This window comes from Budorcas taxicolor, chromosome 10 (assembly GCF_023091745.1).
Source record: "Budorcas taxicolor isolate Tak-1 chromosome 10, Takin1.1, whole genome shotgun sequence".
NCBI classification, from domain to species: domain Eukaryota; kingdom Metazoa; phylum Chordata; class Mammalia; order Artiodactyla; family Bovidae; genus Budorcas; species Budorcas taxicolor.
Window position 1 is genome coordinate 90574843 of NC_068919.1, and position 21666 is coordinate 90596508.

The 21666-nt window shown below is 42.1% G+C and overlaps 1 protein-coding gene across 1 annotated transcript in view; it reads left to right on the plus strand.

Annotated features, from left to right (window-relative positions):
* TSHR (thyroid stimulating hormone receptor) overlaps positions 1 to 21666 on the plus strand; it is a 170168-nt gene that overhangs the window by 89559 nt on the left and 58943 nt on the right. Inside the window, exons 2-3 of the mRNA XM_052647047.1 lie at positions 6449 to 6520; positions 12567 to 12641. Coding sequence (XP_052503007.1) covers positions 6449 to 6520; positions 12567 to 12641 — 147 coding nt within the window. The remainder of the gene's footprint in view (positions 1 to 6448; positions 6521 to 12566; positions 12642 to 21666) is intronic.

The window sequence follows — 21666 nt, forward strand, 5'->3', positions numbered from 1 at the left end:
CAGGAGGGTTTTATGACTTGCTTCAGAGGGTGAAGCAATAGATAGGGGGTCACAAAATCCTTCCTACACCCTGCTTCTCACATTCCCCCAGCTTAAAATATTCAATATGCCAACACAATGTGTTTTGGGATGGTATATTCCAAACTCCATCAACTGCAATGAACTCAGTAGTTGTGGCTTAATGTGTTTGTGTGTTTACATGTGTGAAAGAGAAAGAGAGAATCCCAGAAATGTGTATTACAGATTTCAGAAATTCATATATTGGGAAAGAACATAAACATTGTTTGAACCTTTAATCCAAAGGCTTTTAAACTGCATCTGAATGCTATTTTTGCTCCAAGTTAAACTTCTTAGAAACCATTGTTACTCTGATTTCCTTTTCCAATATTTATTTATTTGGCTGTGCAGAGTCTTAGCTGTGGCACACAGGAGATCCTCAGTCTTCGCTGCAACATGTGCATTCTTTAGATACAAGATGTGAGCTCTCAATTGCCACATGTGGGATCTAGCTCCCTGACAAGGAATCAAACCCAGGTCCCCTGCATTGGGAACATGGACTGTTAGTTACTGGACCACCAGCAAAGTCCATCCAGTGGGCTTTTAAATTTTTTTTAAAATTAGATTCTTTACTTTTGGAGACAGAATTTTTGCCAATGCAAGTTACAAATTAGGTCCATATGACCTACAAGCAGCATGTGCAATCTTAGATAAGCTTGCCCTCAAGATCCATGCCTTAGGACATGCTCTATAAGTAAGACTGTCTTTGAGCTCAAGAAACTGGGTCTCATCAGGTGATACCCAACCGGTGTGTATCTTATCTTTTCGTTTGCCTTAGGCATGGCCCAATTTGACTGGGAGATTTTAGTCGCAATGACTTGTTCTCATTTTTTTTTTAACTTTAGAATCTTGGATCTGGACCAATTGGATTTAATCAGTCTAGTTAAGAGAGTGTAATTAGGAGAGCTGTGAGGGGGTGCAGGTAATTTATGGGCCCTGAATTTCTGGACTCGTATGAAGGCACATCGCATTTGATGCCCAATCACCAGTGTTGCAAAAGGCTGACATTCTAGTCTTTTGTTATTCACATCACCTCTCTCTGCCCCCAAGTTAACAGGTCCTATTATAAATTAATTTGGCCTTACTGAGGATTTGATTAGGCAAGTTACAGATTTACTTCTTTTCTAGTCTTTTGTTATTCACATCACCTCTCTGCCCCCAAGTTAATAGGTCCTTTTAGAAATTAATTTGGCCTTACTGAGGCAAATTGGAAGTGGTCAAACAAGAGATGGCAAGAGTGAATGTCGACATTCTAGGAATCAGCAAACTAAAATGGACTGGAATGGGTGAATTTAACTCAGATGACCATTATATCTACTACTGCAGGCAGGAATCCCTCAGAAGAAATGGAGTAGCCATCATGGTCAATAAAAGAGTATGAAATGCAGTACTTGGATGCAATCTCAAAAATGACAGAATGATCTCTGTTCGTCTCTAAGGCAAACCATTCATTATCACAGTAATCCAAGTCTATGCCCCAACCAGTAATGCTGAAGAAGCTGAAGTCGAACGGCTCCATGAAGACCTACAAGACCTTTTAGAACTAACACCCAAAAAAGATGTCCTTTTCATTACAGGGGACTGGAATGCAAAAGTAGGAAGTCAAGAAACACCTGGAGTAACAGGCAAATTTGGCCTTGGAATGCAGAATGAAGCAGGGCAAAGACTAATAGAGTTTTGCCAAGAAAATGCACTGGTCATAGCAAACACCCTCTTCCAACAACACAAGAGAAGACTACACATGGACATCACCAGATGGTCAACACTGAAATCTGATTGATTATATTCTTTGCAGCCAAAGATGGAGAAGCTCTATACAGTCAACAAAAACAAGACCAGGAGCTGACTGTGGCTCAGATCATGAACTCCTTATTAGCAAATTCAGACTTAAATTGAAGAAAGTCGGGAAAACCACTACACCATTCAGGTATGACCTAAATCAAATCCCTTATACAGTGGAAGTGAGAAATAGATTTAAGGGCCTAGATCCAATAGATAGACTGCCTGATGAACTATGGAATGAGGTTTGTGACATTGCACAAGAGACAGGGATCAAGACCATACCCACGGAAAAGAAATGCTAAAAAGCAAAATGGCTGTCTGGGGAGACCTTACAAATAGCTGTGAAAAGAAGAGAAGTGAAAAGCAAAGGAGAAAAGGAAAGATATAAGCATCTGAATGCAGAGTTCCAAAGAACAGCAAGAAGAGATAAGAAAGCCTTCTTCAGCGATCAGTGCAAAGAAATAGAGGAAAAAAACAACAGAACGGGAAAGACTAGAGATCTCTTCAAGAAAATTAGAGATACCAAGGGAACATTTCATGCAAAGATGGGCTCGATAAAGGACAGAAATGGTAATGGACCTAACAGAAGTAGAAGATATTAAGAAGAGGTGGCAAGAATACACAGAAGAACTGTACAAAAAAGATCTTCATGACCCGTATAATCACGATGGTGTGATCACTCATCTAGAGCCAGACATCCTGGAATGTGAAGTCAAGTGGGCCTTAGAAAGTATCACTACGAACAAAGCTACTGGAGGTGATGGAATTCCAGTAGAGCTATTTCAAATCCTGAAAGATGATGCTGTGAAAGTGCTGCACTCAATATGCCAGCAAGTTTGGAAAACTCAGCAGTGGCCATAGGACTGGAAAAGGTCAGTTTTCATTCCAATCCCAAAGAAAGGCAATGCCAAAGAATGCTCAAACTACCGCACAATTGCACTCATCTCACATGCTGGTAAATTAATGCTCAAAATTCTCCAAATCAGGCTTCAGCAATACGTGAACCGTGAATTTCCTGATGTTCAAGCTGATTTTAGAAAAGGCAGAGGAACCAGAGATCAAATTGCCAACATCCACTGGATCATGGAAAAAGCAAGAGTTCCAGAAAAACATCTATTTCTGCTTTATTGACTATGCCAAAGCCTTTGACTGTGTGGATCATAATAAACTGTGGAAAATTCTGAAAGAGATGGGAATACCAGACCACCTGACCTGCCTCTTGAGAAACCTATATGCAGGTCAGGAAGCAACAGTTAGAACTGGACATGGAACAACAGACTGGTTCCAAATAGGAAAAGGAGTACGTCAAGGCTGTATATTGTCACCCTGCTTATTTAACTTCTATGCAGAGTACATCATGAAAAACGCTGGACTGGAAGAAAGACAAGCTGGAATCAAGATTGCCGGGAGAAATATCAATAACCTCAGATATGCAGATGATACCACCCTTATGGCAGAAAGTGAAGAGGAACTCAAAAGCCTCTTGATGAAAGTGAAAATGAAGAGTGAAACAGTTGGCTTAAAGCTCAACATTCAGAAAACAAAGATCATGGCATCCGGTCCCCTCACTTCATGCAAAATAGATGGGGAAACAGTGGAAACAGTGTCAGACTTTATTTTTTGGGGCTCCAAAATCACTGCAGATGGTGACTGCAGCCGTGAAATTAAAAGATGCTTACTCCTTGGAAGAAAAGTTATGACCAACCTAGATAGCATATTCAAAAGCAGAGACATTACTTTGCCAACAAAGGTCTGTCTAGTCAAGGCTATGGTTTTTCCTGTGGTCATGTATGGATGTGATAGTTGGACTGTGAAGAAGGCTTAGCGCCAAAGAATTGATGCATTTGAACTGTGGTGTTGGAGAAGACTCTTAAGAGTCCCTTGGACTGCAAGGAGATCCAACCAGTCTATTCTGAAGGAGATCAGCCCTGGGATTTCTTTGGAAGGAATGATGCTAAAGCTGAAACTCAAGTACTTTGGCCACCTCATGCGAAGAGTTGACTCATTGGAAAAGACTCTGATGCTGGGAGGGATTGGGGGCAGGAGGAGAAGGGGACGACAGAGGATGAGATGGCTGGATGGCATCTCTGACTCAATGGACGTTAGTCTGAGTGAACTCCGGGAGTTGGTGATGGACAGGGAGGCCTGGTGTGCTGCGATTCATGGGGTCGCAAAGAGTCGGACACGACTGGGCGACTGAACTGAACTGAACTGAGGATTTGATTAGGCAAGTTACAGATTTACTTTTTGATAGACAGGACATACTGGGTAAAAAGAATGGCTATAAATAGGTCAGTAAGGTGGTGGTGAGATGTCAGGGGAGGGAACCCATTCTGTAGTCCTGTGATTAGATCTTTTGCTAAGCCTATGCCTCTGGACCATGAATTTCCCATTTCTCAGTATTTTCTCTCCCCATTGGTAGGACAGAATACACCAGAGTGAGCTCAGGTTTATTTCCCTTCTACAGGCTGTAGATAACTAACTTCCCCTGAGGGCAGGCTTTGTTAAGAACAGAGTGCTCTGATATACAGTTGACTTTGAATAGCATGGCTTTGAACTGCCTGGGTCCACTCATTTGTGGGTTTTCTTCTGTAATAAATACGACAATTCTACATGATCCAGCAGCGGTTGGTTGAATCTGCAGGTACAGAACCACACATACTGAAGGCCAACGATTAAGTTATACATGGATGTTTTAAAGTGTGGGGGTTGATGCCCCTAACCATTCCTTCCAGTGTTCAAGGTCAACTGAATTTCCAAATGCTTCCTTTTCCCCCTCCTCTGACAGAAGCACAAAGGGATTTTTTCCTTAATATCTGGTGGAACTCCTGGAGGTAAATCTCACAAAACGGTGAGGGTCTACCGATAACTAGGTTGTCCTGGTGTTTTCAGCTGTCAGAGCTGTGTGCACTGCGCCTCTGGCAATTTGTCAGTCACTGCTCAGGTTTTCGTGAATCTGTACCCTGGCACTGGTTCTGTCCCCTGCCCCCTGCCGGCCCTATAGCTTTTGCTCATGAGTCTCTACTCTGAGAAGTGGGGACTCCTGTCTGTCTCTCCTGTCCTGGGGACTGTAGTTTGTCCTATCTTCCCCTCCCCCACAGATCTAAAAAGAGTTATTGATTTTTCTGTCTGTCTAGCTTTTTATTTATTGTTAGGAGGGAGGTAGGGGACTTCCAGGCTCCAGTCAGACAGAACCAGACACCAGAATTTCTAAATACATTTTAATCACTGCAAAAATTAGTAGTTCAAAGAGTACAGAGATCAAGGAAATCAAGTATTGAGAAATCACCCTGCAGCCTAGAAGGGAAAATACATGATTTCAGTCTAATAGCTTTTAAAAAGCTTTACCAACATGCAAATGGCAAAAACAAACCCATGAAGATGATAAGCATGTGCACTGCACTGGCTTTTTGCAAACTGAGTTAGCACAATAGGTACACCTTTTTCCATACAGAATTCAAGTGGTTGCTATAACAAAGAAAAAGTGAAATGAAAGTCATTCAGTCATGCCCGACTCTTTGTGACCCCATGGACTGTATAGTCCAGTCCATGGAATTCTCCAGGCCAGATTACTGGAATGGGTAGCCTTTCGCTTCTCCAGGGATCATTCCAACCCAGGGATCGAACCCAGGTCTCCCGAATTGCAGGCAGATTCTTTACCAGCTGAGCCACCAGGGAAGCCCAAGAATACTGGTGTGGGTAACCTACCCCTTCTCCAGCAGATCCTCCTGACCCAGGAATTGAACTGGGGTTTCCTGCATTGCAGGCAGATTCTTTACCAGCTGAGCCACCAGGGAAGCCCAAGAATACTGGTGTGGGTAACCTACCCCTTCTCCAGCAGATCTTCCTGACCCAGGAATTGAACTGGGGTTTCCTGCATTGCAGGTAGATAATTTACCAGCTGAGCTACCAGGGAAGACCCATAACAAAGAAAGAGATTAAACAATGGAGGATCCAGGTGGCGAGACATACTAGAATGCATCAAGATGTCTCACTGCATAGGAAAAACAGTCTCAATCTTCTGAAAAGTATCAAAAATCAAACAGGAAGAAAAGCCACAACCAGTAGTTTGCATATACAACTAAGATGCCATGATCCTGTGAAATATTATCTCCTTGTTAGTCATTTATTTCCAAATTGCAGCAAGTTCATGATAAGATCAAGCTAATGATTGAATAAAGCTTTGCTTGGGTAAAAAGGTTATAACCATACCACTATTTTTAATCCTCTTAATACACTCTTAATAGTACTCTGGTGGCATTTCAAGATTTTTTATTGACAGAGAATTCAGTAGTCCTAATAAACTTATGAATATATTATGTTGCCCTTCTGTTAACAGATTGAATATGATGTTATACAAGGCATACCAGTTTACTGCAAATTTGAAGGCAATGTCTGAAGATTTATTTTCTGCATTTGAATCTCTTAATTCTTGTTTTGTTGGGAAGAAAAACTGTTTGCTTTTCATCAAGTATTATTTTTGTTGATGATGTATGATAGAATATATATTGTAATGACTGTCATGCTTCTAATAATGTGTTCTGTATAATTAGGGTGGGTTACTAGAAAAATCTAATGATTTGGAACTCTGTGTGACTTTTTTTTATAGGAAGTTTATAGAGACTCATCTGAAAACCATTCCCAGTCGTGCGTTCTCAAATCTGCCCAATATTTCCAGGATGTAAGTCACATTTTTCTAATATAAAAAGATGTTTGCAACTGTGATATGTAGTTTTCTAACAGGGTTCTATCAAGAAACAGACCTGTTAAATATTGCACTTACAATAAGGCAATGATGTCTACATTTTCAGTATACATGAAGTTTATGTACGAGGTGTTTATTTGATTTTGCTGCATCTCCACCCCTTAATCCCTAGATGATTTTTTTAAACCTAAAGCAAATTTAAGTACCTTTGGTGTTAAGAATTTACTAATTCTTAGTGTATGTCAATATATTTTGATACATGGCAAAACCTTAGCCAGAAATCTCTCCCCAAAACGAATATATATATCTATCTCTAATCTATCTATCCTCATTACCAATTCTTGATTCTCTTTTCAGCACCAGTACAAATGTTAACATTTTCTCATAAATGTAGCCAATGATTTCAGACTTCTCACTTTAAAAAAAAGAACTAAAAATAATTCTTAATCATAGAAAACCAAACTGCTGTACACTCAAGAGTGAGGAAAAGAAGAGTTTCCATGTTGCATTGATGAGTGTATCTGTGTATGAAATGAGCCAGGTTTTTATTTTAATTCATTGACTCTGACAAGCAGCACAGATAATCCAGGCACACCAATAACAACGCCTCCAGGAGCACCCTGTGTGGTCTCTGGCTAAAATTAGTCAGTTCGTGACCACTTATTGTCCTGTGTGTCATTTCAGGGAGTTGAGGTTTTTAGTTGTCACAGCTGGAGAGAAGGGTGCTACCAGTATCTAAGGGCTGAGTTGAAGGATCTGCTCAACATCCTATAAGGTGTAGGATACTCCCCACACACAACCAAGCACGATCTAGACCAAAATATCAGTAGTGCTGACACTGAGGAGCCAGCCCAGCTGAACGTCTCTGCAGCTTTGTTATTTTCCTACCAGCCCTTCTTTTTTTTCTTTTTTTCCAAATTCTAGTCTTCTTTGGTTTCCCTGCTGTTGTTCCATCCCTCTTTTTAACATTTTACCCTGACTCCTCCCCGTCTCCCTTTCTGGCTTCCTGTTTCGTTCAGATCCCTACATACCAGTTCTTTGTTTATTTTGTCCTAATTCCTCTATGCCCTCTGCCCCTTGAACGAACACTCTCTTGCCTTTGGACTCACTGTTACCTAACACAACGAATTCTTAAAGGACTATCTCTAGCTGTGATTGTTCCTACAGTGCAGGGCTATACTATAGATTTCTTTCCTTCTTTCTCTGTTTCAGTACACTGTAGAGCAGTTTTAAGTTTACAGCAAAACTGAGGGGAAGGTAACGGAAGTTGCCCTATACTCTCTGCCCACTGCCATGTGCACTCTCCCACATTATCAACTTCCCCCACCAGGCTGGTACAGTTGTTAAAACTGGTGAGTCTACACTGACAGATGGATTTATTTTTTTTTACCGTCTGAGCAACCAGGGAAGCCCAAGAATACTGGAGTGGGTAGACTCTCCCTTCTCCTGCAGATCTTCCCAACTCAGCAATTGTACCAGGGTCTCCTGTGCCGTTGCAGGCAGATTCTTTACCAGCTGAGCCACCAGGGAAGCACTTAGTGTCTCTCCTTGGCTATATTAATTCATTCACTCAATGAATAGTTATTGAGCCTACTTTGTGCCTGGCACTTTGCTAGATGTGTTACATACAATAGTTGACAATACTCATGGAACCTCCAGTTTCCTTCCTAAGAGAGTAGTGCGTGCCATGATGGAGTCATTTCTAGGGTGACCTAGGAACTCGTGTGAGAAGTCTGTTACCTGGATAGGGGGTGTGGTCAGGGTAGGCTTCCTGGAGGAAATGGTGCCTAATTTGCAATCTATATTGTCTGGGGGAAAAAACAAAAACAGATGAGGGAAAGATAAGTCGAAGAAGAAGAAAAAATGGCTGTCGATGAAATTAAAAATAAGTTTGTGGAAGCTGGAGCTTAGTCTCAAAGTGGGAACAGTAGAGAATAAAACTGGGACGTAAGTGAGGACAGGGCTTTGTGAATCTTTTGAAGGAGTTTGAAATCTCCCCTAAGGACTAAGCCACAGGATAATTATATGCAGGGAAGTGACAGATCAGATGTTTTAGAAATATGCCCTGTCTGTGGTGTGGAAAATGGGTGGAAGTGGAGCAAATTGAAGGCAGGAAGCTAGTGAGGAGGTTGACTCAGTGCCCAAGGAGAGGGGTGGCAGACTGAATGGGGATGGCTTGAGTGGTAATTAAAAAAAAAAAAAAAAAAGTGGCCAGGTTTGAAAAATAGGGGAGAAGAGAACAAAAGCTGGTTGACTTGGAGGTGGAGGGAGGTGGAGAATTTCATTGCTGTTTCCTTCTGGGACCTCTGTGTGGTTGACGAGCACGTTTGCCAAGGCAGAGAAGTTTTCTGTGTGTCTGCTATGGAGGGGCAGGGGATAAGTCAGGAATTCAGTTTGGGGCACAGGGCATTGGAGGTGCCTTGGAGGCATCAAGCAGCTATATCTAGAAGACATCAGGGTATCAGTTTTCATCAGTTCATTCAAGAAATACTGATTCATTCCCTGGCATGTATCAATTGCTGGTCTAAGTGACTGGGATACCTCAGGGAACAAATGGACAACGAACCGTGCGCCTGTGGAGTTTACAATCAAATGAAAGGAAATAGACAAGGAAGCAAAAGCATAATAAATAAATATATTAATTCAGGAAGCAAAAACATAATAAATAAGTATATTAATTGAGGAGGGGATTTGGGTATCAGTGTAGACTAAGGAACTTAGAGCTGGAAATCCCAGGTGTGTAGGGGCACTGGGGAGAGATTTGGGTAGAGATTGAAACTTGAGAGTCATAAACAGGTAGAAGTAACATGACCAGGGAAAGGCATCAGAGAGGCTAAAGAAAAACTGAAGAAAGAACAATTATTTTAAGAGTATGGGGTCCCTCAGGAGGCAGGCGGGAATGGCATCCAAATAGAGCGGTTGACCTGCAGGAAAATGGGCATCTTTGGTGCTGTAATAAGCAAGTAGTAGTATGAGGTGGGGCAGAGGCAGGTGAATTAATAGGCTTGTTGGAGGGGAATTCCAGAAATTCTCATCTCAAGGTTTCAATCTTTTCTACAAATTATGAAAAAGATTATCTACTCATACTGAGGGTAGAATGGCAGGGTTAGAAATTTGAGAAGGTTTAAAATAAAATGATGGACAATAAAAGAAGGAAGGTTAACTGAGATGTTCAGGATGTCCAGGCAGATCTGAAGGTCCTGAGGAAGAGTCCTCCAGGGAGTCTGTGCTGAGATTCTCCAGTCTGGATTAAGCATGCCCGGAATCCCATCAGAGAATTTATCACTGCACGTGTTAATCCCATGTACCAGTCTGTATCTCTCACTACTGTGAGTTCCTGGAAGCTTGGGAGCAGGTCTGATTGGTCAGTGCCCATTTACTAACATATAAAGTAAGTGTTGAATATATATTTGTTGAATGAAAGCATACACACACACATAAAAAATCCCATGGACAGAGGAGCCTGGCAGGCTACGGTCTATGGGGTCACCAGAGTCCTACGCGACTGAGCACACAGCACAGAGGATAGTCAGGGAGCCGTCACATCTTGGGGGAGGAGAGAGATAAGCAGGAGGTTTGTCTGGGACAGTACACTGTCCCACCTATTATTCTGACATAAGTATTAATAGTACCCTGTTTTAACTCACAAAAATATCCTATTTTGGATGATAGATGATATGGTTACCCTAGTGATTACATACAACTTACATGCTAAGAAGAAATTTGAGGAAAAGGTTGGATCTGATTTTTCCTGATTATAAAAATAGGATAAGCAATAGGGAATCATTGCTTTTCTCCCACTGAATAAATGGTTCCTATGTGTTGTCTTTGCAACCAAGCTACGGCAGCCCTCTAAGGAGGTATCATTCAGTTGGATAAATTGGAACTTCATTTATTATGACACGTGCTGAATGACTAAAACCTTAAGAAAGCTTTGCCCTTCCTAAACCTTTGCCCTTCCTAAGAAATTCAGGAGAAATACTGGAGCAATGGATAGGATGCAAAGTTAGGAAAACAAGTTTGCCACCTTCGTAATTAAGCTTGTCCCTCAGATTGCTCAGCTTCATCCACCTTGCTGCTGCTGCTGCTGCTGCTAAGTCGCTTCAGTCGTGTCCAACTCTGTGTGACCCCATAGACGGCAGCCCACCAGGCTCCCCTGTCCCTGGGATTCTCCAGGCAAGAACACTGGAGTGGGTTGCCATTTCCTTCTCCAATGCATAAAAGTGAAAAGTGAAAGTGAAGTCGCTCAGTCGTGTCTGACTCCTAGCGACTCCATGAACTGCAGCCCACCAGGCTCCTCTGTCCATGGGATTTTCCAGGCAAGAGTATTGCAGTGGGGTGCCATTGCCTTCTCCGTTCACCCACCTTAAATTTCCATAATGTCTACACAATAAATTCTTTTCAACATCCTCAATGGTTTCCTCTCTGTTAGAGATATGATATTTGGATCAAAATAATTTACGTAATGTTATCCACAAGTGGCAATGGCTTGGGAGATCTGACAGATCAAAGGATTACTGGTTAGAGAGGAGATAATCTGAAACGGAAAGGGCAGGACCCTTAGAACACTCACACCACCAGTGATAAAGACTCAGGTGGAACAGTCAGCACTCCTCTTACAAGCATTGCATTAATGGAAACATTTTACTGGCAGATTCGACACCTTGCCTTGTACCTCAGAGGGGCTTCCCAGGTGGCACAGTGGTAAAGAAACCTCCTGCCAATGCAGGAGACCTGGGTTTGATCCCTGGGTCAGGAAGATGCCCTGGAGGAGGGCACGGCTCCCCACCCAGTGTTCCTGCCTGGAGAATCCCATGGACAGAGCAGCCTGCTGGGCTACAGTCCATAGTGTCGCAAAGACTCACACATGACTGAGCACGCATGCACATACCTTAGAGTCATCTGGGAAGCTTTTTAGAAATAAAAGTATTTGACCATCCCTTATATACTCTGAATTAACTATTCTGGACCAAGCCTTAAGACATGTTTCATAAGCCTCCCAGATAGTTCAGCTGTGTGGTCAAGGTTGAGAAGCTCAGCTCCGCACCATCTATTAATCATTAATTTTCCCAGATCTCATAGAAATGCCTCTCAGGAATAGAAATGCCTCTCAGGAACACGCAGTCCTTGAATTTGGCTGCATTAGTCATTCTTATTACAGAATGGAATTTTAAGGAGACTATTGGAAACATCATCCTTTGTGTATTCTTCATGAGTTCTATTTTTTTTTTTAAGTACTTAGAACTTTGTGTTGCCTTTCATTTACAAAGTTCAAAACAAACCTTGAGTTTTCAGCCTCATCAAAATAAAAGAGCAAAGCCTTGAGAGAGTATACAGCCACCACTGCAGGGAATGCTCCAATAGAGAACGGTAGCTTTTTCTTCATCTTTGAAACTACATCTCTACTCTCATGATGTTAAGTACTCCATTAAAGATGCTTCTTATTCATTTGTGTATTCTATTCTGCCATCTTTCACTTTCTGCTATTTTGAGCAACTCACCTATTCATTCATTTACTCATTCATTCACTTAATTACATATTTACTGGAAGTCTACTAGAAGACAAGCAATATGGAAGGTACTCAACATTCAGTGTCCATCAGATACCAGGCTCAGTTCTCCGTTTCAGAGAACTGGCTGTCTAATGAGACAACATAAATCAAATATCATCCAGGCACTTGCAAAGTTTCACTGTGATAATTAGTGGAAGGAGAAGTTCGTGGTGCCATAAGGCTATCCTATGAGAAATTCGACCTAATCAGGAAATTTGGGGAAAGCTTCTAAAGGAAGTATCAGTTCAACGAAACCTAAAAAATGAGTAAGACCAATGAATTGGGAAACTTTCGGATAAAACAACATCTAAAAAACACTACTTTTAACATAATTAGGGAGAAATTGTGAGGGTTGTACATGTTTCTCAGGGATGCCCCTGAGAAAAGCAGTTACATCAGAATTAACGGTATGTTTGCAGTTCACGACCTTACTAACTTTCTACTTTATCTTTTATTTTTGTGACATTCAGCTACTTGTCAATAGATGCGACTCTGCAGCAACTGGAATCACATTCCTTCTACAATTTAAGTAAAGTGACTCACATGTAAGTACAATGGAAAGTGCAGCATAAACCCAGGCCTGGCAGAAGTTAAAGACAGAATTAGAAGTCCTCTTCTTAAATTGTCATTTCTATTACTGCTATGTTGTAGATTTTATTGGCATGAATATCAGTAAGTCTAAATATTTACTGGCTACCTACTAGATTCCAGGTTCTGGGCAAGTTTCTGGAAAATTAGCCTTTTCCCCCTCAATTGGGAAAGAGAAACGTAGCCTTGTGAGATTAAAACAGGAGTGAAGAACTCTAGGTTTTGAGTTGGTCAGAGTGGGGTTAAAACCCTGGTTTCTTTGCCTGTTGTTATCTAACCTTGATGTGCCCTGGTTGCGTAGTGGTTAGGTCTCAGCAGTCTGATTATCTCACCTTGGAAAAGTCACGTAACCCTTCCTAACCTCGGTTTCCTCATTTGTAAAATAATGGGAAGAGGAGCTCCAGCTTAATATGCTCATCATAAATACTGAATGGCGCGATGCACGTGAGCACTCAGCACAGTGCCTGCTGCACAAAAGGCTCTCCAGCCGGTTCAGCGGTAAGGGGCCCACCTGCCAGAGCAGGGGGCTCAGGTTGGATCCCTGGCTCAGGAAGATCCCCTGGAGGAGGAAATGACAACTCACTCCAGTATTCTTACCTGGAAAACTCCATGGACGAGGACCCTGGCGGGCTGCAGTCCATGGGGCCGCAAGAGTCAGACAGGACTGAGCAACTGAGCATGCCCACATGCTACCACACATCAAACAATACACTTCACATTGTGTTTTTCTTTCTGTGGTGCCTTACAAGCTATAAAAAGTTTTATGTAAATAATCACATTATATTCTTTTAAGCAGCCCTGTATTGTGAAATATTAACTCTTTTCTTGATGACGAACAAAAATACTTATCAACTATAGTGTTCTAGACATTATGCTGAATATTTATGGACTTTATTTAACCTTCAAAAACCCTGTGAAGTAGAGATTATAATTTGTATCTTTTAATTAAGAAAAACATAAATGTAGAGGAGATAAACATGTTATCCTAGGTCACACAGTTACTAAGGAAGAGGGCCAGAATTTTCACATCGCGAGTATCTGCCTCAAATATTCTTTCCCTGAACACGACAGTGTGCTACCTTCAAGAACACTGAGGCTCAACTTCGTTCCTTTGTATGGCTGCATAATATAGCTAGTGGGAAGCTTCCCAGGGAGCTCAGCTCGGTGCTCTGTGTGGGATGGGGAGGGTGGGAAGGAGTCCAAGAGGGAGGGGATGTATGTATACACAACCGATCCACTGTCTTGTATAGCAGAAACTAACATGACATTGTAAAGCAGCTATATCCCAATAAATATAAATCAATAAACATGCAATCTAGGGGGAAAAAAGAATACTGAAGCCCAGAAAGTTGTCTCCAGCTATATTAGGCTAGTTCAGTTCAGTTGCTCAATCGTGTCCGACTCTTTGCCACCCCATGAATCACAGCACACCAGGCCTCGCTGTATTAGATCAGCCATCAGTCTGAAAACAACTAGAGGAACAAGAAAAAAAAAAAAATCTGTTTAAAGGGATTTGAATGTTATGAAGGGAGCAAGAACTTAAGGGGAGAGAAGGAGATCCCCAACACAGCGTTCGATCGTTTTCCTCTTGAAGAATTTTCTGAATTGTAAACAACAGCTGAGGGTTTAGGGAAATGACCAGAGGTTTAGGCAGTATCTTAGGGCTAGGGAAATATTAATAAATGCTAATCACAAAATAATTTTATCGAAATTAATTTACCTAATTCTTATTCCCCATTTCGCATCAGTACAGTACAGCGTTTAAAGTATTTAACAAAATTCTGGCTTTGCCAATATATTCACATCTTGTTTTTAAAGTAGTTAATTAGTTATTACTTCCCTATACTTCTCAAAGCACACGACAAAGTTGCCCTGATAGATGTCCAGGAATTATTTAATTTTAATGAATCTCTCCACACTCTGTTGACTAGAGAGAGCAAATTTAGTCCAAGAGGCTTGCCTCCAATTTTTTCCAAACCCACTGCCACTTAAAAGCAGACTACAAAAAGAAAACAAACAAACAAAAAAACCCTGAATATCAAACTTAAGTAAAAGTTGATAAGGATCTGGGATTGGCTAAGAACTAGGTTTTTGGCCCATATTCTCATTCAGTTTCTTGTTTTAAACAACACAATCTTACATACTGTTCAGTCACTAAGTCGTGCCCTACTCTTTGCAACTCCATGGACTGCAGCACACCAGGCTTCCCTGTCCTTCACCATCTCCTGGAGCTTGCTCAAACTCATGTCCACTGAGTCAATGATGCCATCCAACCATCTCATCCTCTGTTGTCCCCTTCTCCTCCTGCCTTCAATCTTCCCCAGCACCAGGGTCCTTTCCAATGAGTCAGTTCTTCCCATCAGGTGGCCAAAGTATTGGAGCTTCAGCTTCAGCATCAGTCCTTCCAATGAATACTCAGGGTTGATTTCCTTTAAGATGGACTGGTTGGATCTCCTTGCAGTCCAAGGGACTCTCATTGTATCTGAATTTATTTCGAGTCCAGCTCTGCTGACTGGAGCAGCTTCTCGTAAGTTACTTTAAGTCTCCATTCTGAGTGAGAGTCTGAAGCTTTCCTAATACCCTTTGGCCCCATCTAACTTTGCAAGTGAAAGGCCAAGTCGACTTCATTGTTGCCCTCAATTCTTTCTCCGCGTGGCCTGCTTTTCATTCATGGACTGGAGATGTTTAGGGTGTGGGCAAATATCTCTAAGGCTGATGATCACAGTCAAATGCTGGTAACTAATGCCTAGTGAATAATCAAGGCGGGGAGCGGGGATATGACGAAGGAAGAATATCAGTAGTTGGAAAAAGTTCCTTCATAGGAGGATTTAAACCTTCCTTTCCCCCTTCTTTGGCTGCTCCCTCCCCAACCTGAGAACTCCTTTCTCTCACCTTGCAGATTTCCCTTGTTCTTTGGGTTTGGACTGTGTACTAAGTACCCGCCATAATGCCAACTTCTCTGTTTTGGCTCTTAGTGAGAATTAACAAAGATTTCTCAGAAGAAAAACCCAGAATCTAGACATGTGACTGGTTGTAGTTTCTGACTCTTGTGACCCCATGGACTGTAGCCCACCCGGCTCCTCTGTCCGGGGGATTTTCCAGGCAAGAAGACTGGAGTGGGGTGCCATTTCCTTCTCCAGGGTATCGTCCTGACTCAGGGATCAAACCCACATCTCCTGAAATGGCAGGCAGATTCTTTACCACTGAGCCACCAGGGAAGCCCTAGACATATGGTTAAATGAACCTGACCTAATGCTAGACTGTTAATCTGCTATCTTGTGAAAACACTGCACACTGAGCATAATGTTAGACTTTCATCTAAATCTCCATTTTATTTGAAATCCAATGAAAGAAAATTAATCCATAATGAGCATTTATATTTCTTTTGAGGTCTGGTTGATGATTTCCTATAAACATCATTAAAAAAAAAAAAAAGAAAAAAGAAAGAGCTGTATTTGGAGTTAGAATTCCTATCTTAAGGCCCAGAGCTGCTTCTGTGTGACAGAATATCAGTCACTTAATCTTTCTAAGCGTCTCCATCATTTTTGTCTGCAAAATAAGGATGTTACCTGCTTCACTTAAGTTGGTTCTTCTATTCTCTCACTGGTAGAAACTTTCTCAGTAATAAGTATACCCAATGTCTTTTTGCCTTTTTATCTTCCAACACTAGGCTTTTCTTTTCTAACTTTTTATTTTGTATTGGAGTATAGCTGATTAACAATGTTGTGATAGTTTCGGGTGAAAAGCAAGATCTCAGCCACACATATACATGTATCTATTCTCCTCCAAAGGCCCCTCCAACCCAGGCTGCCACATAACATTGAACAGAGTTCCCCGAGCTATACAATAGGCCCTTATTCTAATCAATAAGCTTCAAGATCCTCAAATATTTCCCTGACACACCTAAATTACCCCTTTTTGTAAAAGAGCATACTTGAAGATTTAAGCAGACTATTTGGCACTATGTATTACATTTTTTTATATGGAATATATATTGCTTTGTTTTGCTCTTTTAAAATTTGGGATTTTTTTGCATGCCTTTTATTATATTTTTTCTTCATTTGAACAAGATAAAAGTGAAAGTCACAAAGTCCTAGCCTGTAAACACCTCCCAGAGATGACCACTATTAACTGTGTGCTTTGTATTTTAACAATTTTATCCATGCGTACTGTATGAGTTTGGGTAGGCTAACTACTGTAGGAAATAGACAAAGTTTAACCTGTGTAAACCCTTACAGTAACTGAGGGGTATTTCTTGCTCACAGGACCATACTGGGTGGGTGAGCAGGTGGCAGGGCGGCCCTCCTCCATGCAGTCACGCAGGGATCCAGGCTGTTGGTCCAGAGGCACTGACATCTTCAGCTGTTGTTCACACTCACCCTGCAGGGCCGTTCTATCCCAACCCACTGCGCTGCAGTTACATGGAGATTGCCTTCCTCTTGCTTTCCCCAGCTTTCTGGAAGCATATCTAGCCTCCTGCATGCTTGGGACATAATTGCAGATTCAAAGTCACCCTCACAGGCATTCTTGGAACTCACTCAAATTTGTACTCCTTTTTCACCCTTCTTCTCTTATCACACACTTCTGGTACTTACCCTACACGTCCCTTTTTATGAAAAGGTTATACCAGCTGCATTCACTTCTGATGTCTGTCTTCATTTAACTAAACTACTGACAGTCCACACCCCTTCCTTGCTTTAGCTGAGGTTTTATTTTTTTTTTAGCTTTATTGAGGTATAATTGCCTTATAACATTGTGGAAGTTTAAGGTATACAATGTGTTGATTTGATATACTCACATATAGCAAAATGATTCCCACCATAGCATGAACGAACACCTCTGCCCCATTACATAATGACCATTTCTTTTTTGAGAACATTTAAGATCTCTACTAGCAACTTTCAATGATATAACACAGTATATTAGCTATAATCATCAGGCTGTACACTGGATTCTCAGAGTTTGCTAGTATTATAGCTGGAAGCTTGTACACTTTAGCCAGTATCTCTCCAGTCCCCTGCCCACAGCCCCATCGCAGCCCCTCTCCGAGTTTGGCAGTTTTTAGATTTCACATATAAATGATTTCATACAATGTCTATCTTTCCCTCAGCAGAAAATTTTAAAGTCATTTGTGAGGAAGTGTTAACTTACCTCAGAAAGCGGCTTCTTTTGCCTGGTGTTTTCTTTTGATATCTCTTGCCCATCTTTCCTTTTTTTTCCCACTCTTACTGAAAAGCCCATCTCCTCTTTTGTGTCTCCCCCTCTCCCCACCTCTTTCTTCTCTTGCAGCCGCCATGTTGGTTCCAGCCTCATTTAATCAGCTGTAGCCAACAGCGGTGTTTATTTTCCCTTAATTCTCTCTCCGCTTCTAAAGTGGATTCAGCTGGGCTATACTCTTTCGCTGTGACATTCTCTTGGGATAATCACTTAAGTTCGCTTGTTCACCAACAGTCACTCATGGAGCAGTTTTCCAGACTGCAAACCACACTTGCAGTTTTCAAACTCTTCTAACTAGTTTGCAGTTGACTGACAGCAGTTCAACCCCTCCCCCCAAATGGAAAGCTCTGGCAAGGAGTTTATTGCTCCCCACGAAGAGCACCTTGACTCAGCAGAGGCTGATGGTCTTAGAGGCACATCGGAGCCAGGAGCCTGTGCACACGGGCAGCCCGCAGTCCGTTTACCCAGCATAGAGGGAGTATCGGGGACACAGGACGCTTAGTTTCAAGTCAGAACAAAATGTTAACAGTCTGGTTTAAAGTGGGTCTTTCCCTGCAGGGTCTTGGTTGGGTAAAGATCATGACATGATAATTTAGGATTAGTAGACACAATGAGAAGATGATGAGGCGATGGTGTCTAAGAGTCTTGGGCTATAAACTGCTGAAGTGTTGATGGGTCTTTCAAGAAGTTCCCTCAATGAACAATAACTTATTTTCCTGGACAAAATGATGTTAATGAAGAAATGAGACCGGTAAGGTCACACCGACAATAAACAGTAAACTGAGCTGGGAGATGGTTTCTGTTCTCAGAGTTAATGCCACTCTTGACTCTTTTCCAAGAGTCTGTTTCATGTTTGCTGTACTTCATCAAATGTCAAACCTTGTGGGGTTTTTTGCTAATTTAATTTTTACAAATATTGCAGCACCCCCAACCTGAGGTCTCCAATGTCTGCTCCAGCTTTCAGTTTGCTCAGGTGAAACACAGCAACAAAACTAGAGCCTTTACCGTACACACACGGAGCCTCACATAGACATGCTTTGATCTTCACAAGAGCCTTATGAGAGAGGCACTGACATTGTCCCTGCTTTACGAATTGGGAAATTATGGCTCAGAGAGGTCAAGGAACCTGCCCAAGGTCACACAGCTGGAAGTGGTAGGGCCAAGATTTGACCTTCAGTTCAGTTCAGTTGAGTCGCTCAGTCGTGTCCGACTCTTTGCGACCCCATGAATCGCAGCACGCCAGGCCTCCCTGTCCATCACCAACTCCCGGAGTTCACTCAGACTCACATCCATCCAGTCAGTGATGCCATCCAGCCATCTCATCCTCTGTCATCCCCTTCTCCTCCTGCCCCCAATCCCTCCCAGCATCAGAGTCTTTTCCAACGAGTCAACTCTTCGCATGAGGTGGCCAAAGTACTGGAGTTTCAGCTTTAGCATCATTCCTTCCAAAGAAATCCCAGGGCTGATCTCCTTCAGAATGGACTGGTTGGATCTCCTTGCAGTCCAAGGGACTCTCAAGAGTCTTCTCCAACACCACAGTTCAAAAGCATCACTTCTTCAGCGCTTAGCTTTCTTCACAGTCCAACACTCACATCCTTACATGACCACTGGAAAAACCATAGCCTTGACTAGACGGACTTTTGTTGGCAAAGTAATGTCTCTGCTTTTCAATATACTATCTAGGTTGGTCATAACTTTTCTTTCAAGGAGTAAGCGTCTTTTAATTTCATGGCTGCAGTCACCATCTGCAGTGATTTTGGAACCCCCCAAAATGAAGTCTGACACTGTTTCCACTATTTCCCCATCTATTTCCCATGAAGTGATGGGACCAGATGCCATGATCTTCGTTTTCTGAATGTTGAGCTTTAAGCCAACTGTTTCACTCTCCTCTTTCACTTTCATCAAGAGGCTTTTGAGTTCCTCTTCACTTTCTGCCATAAGGGTGGTGTCATCTGCATATCTGAGGTTATTGATATTTCTCCTGGCAATCTTGATTCCAGCTGGTGCTTCTTCCAGCCCAGCGTTTCTCATGATGTACTCTGCATGTTAGCTAAATAAGCAGGGTGACAATATACAGCCTTGACGTACTCCTTTTCCTATTTGGAACTCGTCTGTTGTTCCATGTCCAGTTCTAACTGTTGCTTCCTGACATGCATGTAGGTTTCTCAAGAGGCAAGTCAGGTGGTCTGGTAGTCCCATTTCTTTCAGAATTTTCCATAGTTTATTATGATCCACACAGTCAAAGGCTTTGGCATAGTCAATAAAGCAGAAATAGATGTTTTTCTGGAACTTTCTTGCTTTTTCCTTGCTGCTGCTGCTGCTGCTAAGTCGCTTCAGTCGTGTCCGACTCTGTGTGACCCCATAGACAGCAGCCCACCAGGCTCCCCCGTCCCTGGGATTCTCCAGGCAAGAACACTGGAATGGGTTGCCATTTCCTTCTCTAATGCATGAAAGTGAAAAGTGAAAGTAAAGTTGCTCAGTCGTGTCCAACTCTTAGCGACCCCATGGACTGCAGCCTACCAGGCTCTTCCGTCCATGGAATTTTCCAGGCAGGAGTATTGGAGTGGGGTGCCATTGCCTTCTCCTTAGGTCCATCCAATTATTCAGTAATAAAATAAAAAGGTAATAAAAAGGTGCAAATTACTCATATACGCTACAACACGGATGAGCGTCACAGACACTATGCTAAATGAAAGAAACCAGACACAGAAGACTATGTATTTATGATTCCATTTATATGAAATGTCCAGGTAAGGCAACTTTAGAAGTACAGAGGAGATCAGTGCTTTCTAGGCAGAGGGCAGGGAGTGGGAATTGACTGCAAGTATGCATATGATTACTTTTATCATTGATAGAAATGTTCTAAAACTGAATTGTGATGATGAATGCACAATTCTACAAGGTTACTAAAAATCATCTAATTGTATCAAATTGCAATGCATAAAATTATGGAAACTTTCCTTCAACAAAACTATTTTTTAAAAATCCCAGAGGCCAGATTCTGTCTTCTAGCTGTTACCAGCAACCATTAGATGCAGGTTCCTTTTAGGAATCAAGCCTCAGGTGCCATTCAGAAGGGGTCAGACTATAGGCCTCACTAAGTTTTCTTACATTTTTCATGTAAGCCTGGGGAGGGCCTTTAAACTCTTAACCAATTTACACATGTTGAATACATTTACTTCTATTAATACCAATGAGAACCTACTTCTAACAGGCACTGATTTCACTGATGCTAGCTGTGCGTTTCGATAGCATGTATATAAACCTAAATAGATGAGTTATAGACCTATATGATATTATCACATGTGCTGAAGCATTTTAAATAACTGTATAGGAAAATAGCTTCCCTGATGGCTCAGTGGGTAAAGAATCCACCTGCAATGCAGAAGACACAGGAGTCTCAGGTTTGATCCCAGGATTGTGAAGATCCCCTGGAGAAGGAAATAGCACCCCACTCCAGTGTTCTTGCCTGGAAAATCCCATGGACAGAGGAGCCTGGCAGGCTCCAGGCCACGGGATCACAAAAGTGTCAGACACGCCTGAGCGAACAAGCACGCGGGAAGATAAGGGCCTCCCTGGTGGCTCAGTGGTAAAGAATCCAGCTGCCAATGCCGGAGATGTGGGATGGATCCTTCAGTCAGGAGGCTCTCCTGAAGAAGGAAATGGCAACCCACTCCAGTATTCTTGCCCGGAAATCCCATGGATGGAGGAGCCTGGCGTGCCAAAATCCATGGGGTCGCAAAGAATTGGACACAACTTACCGAA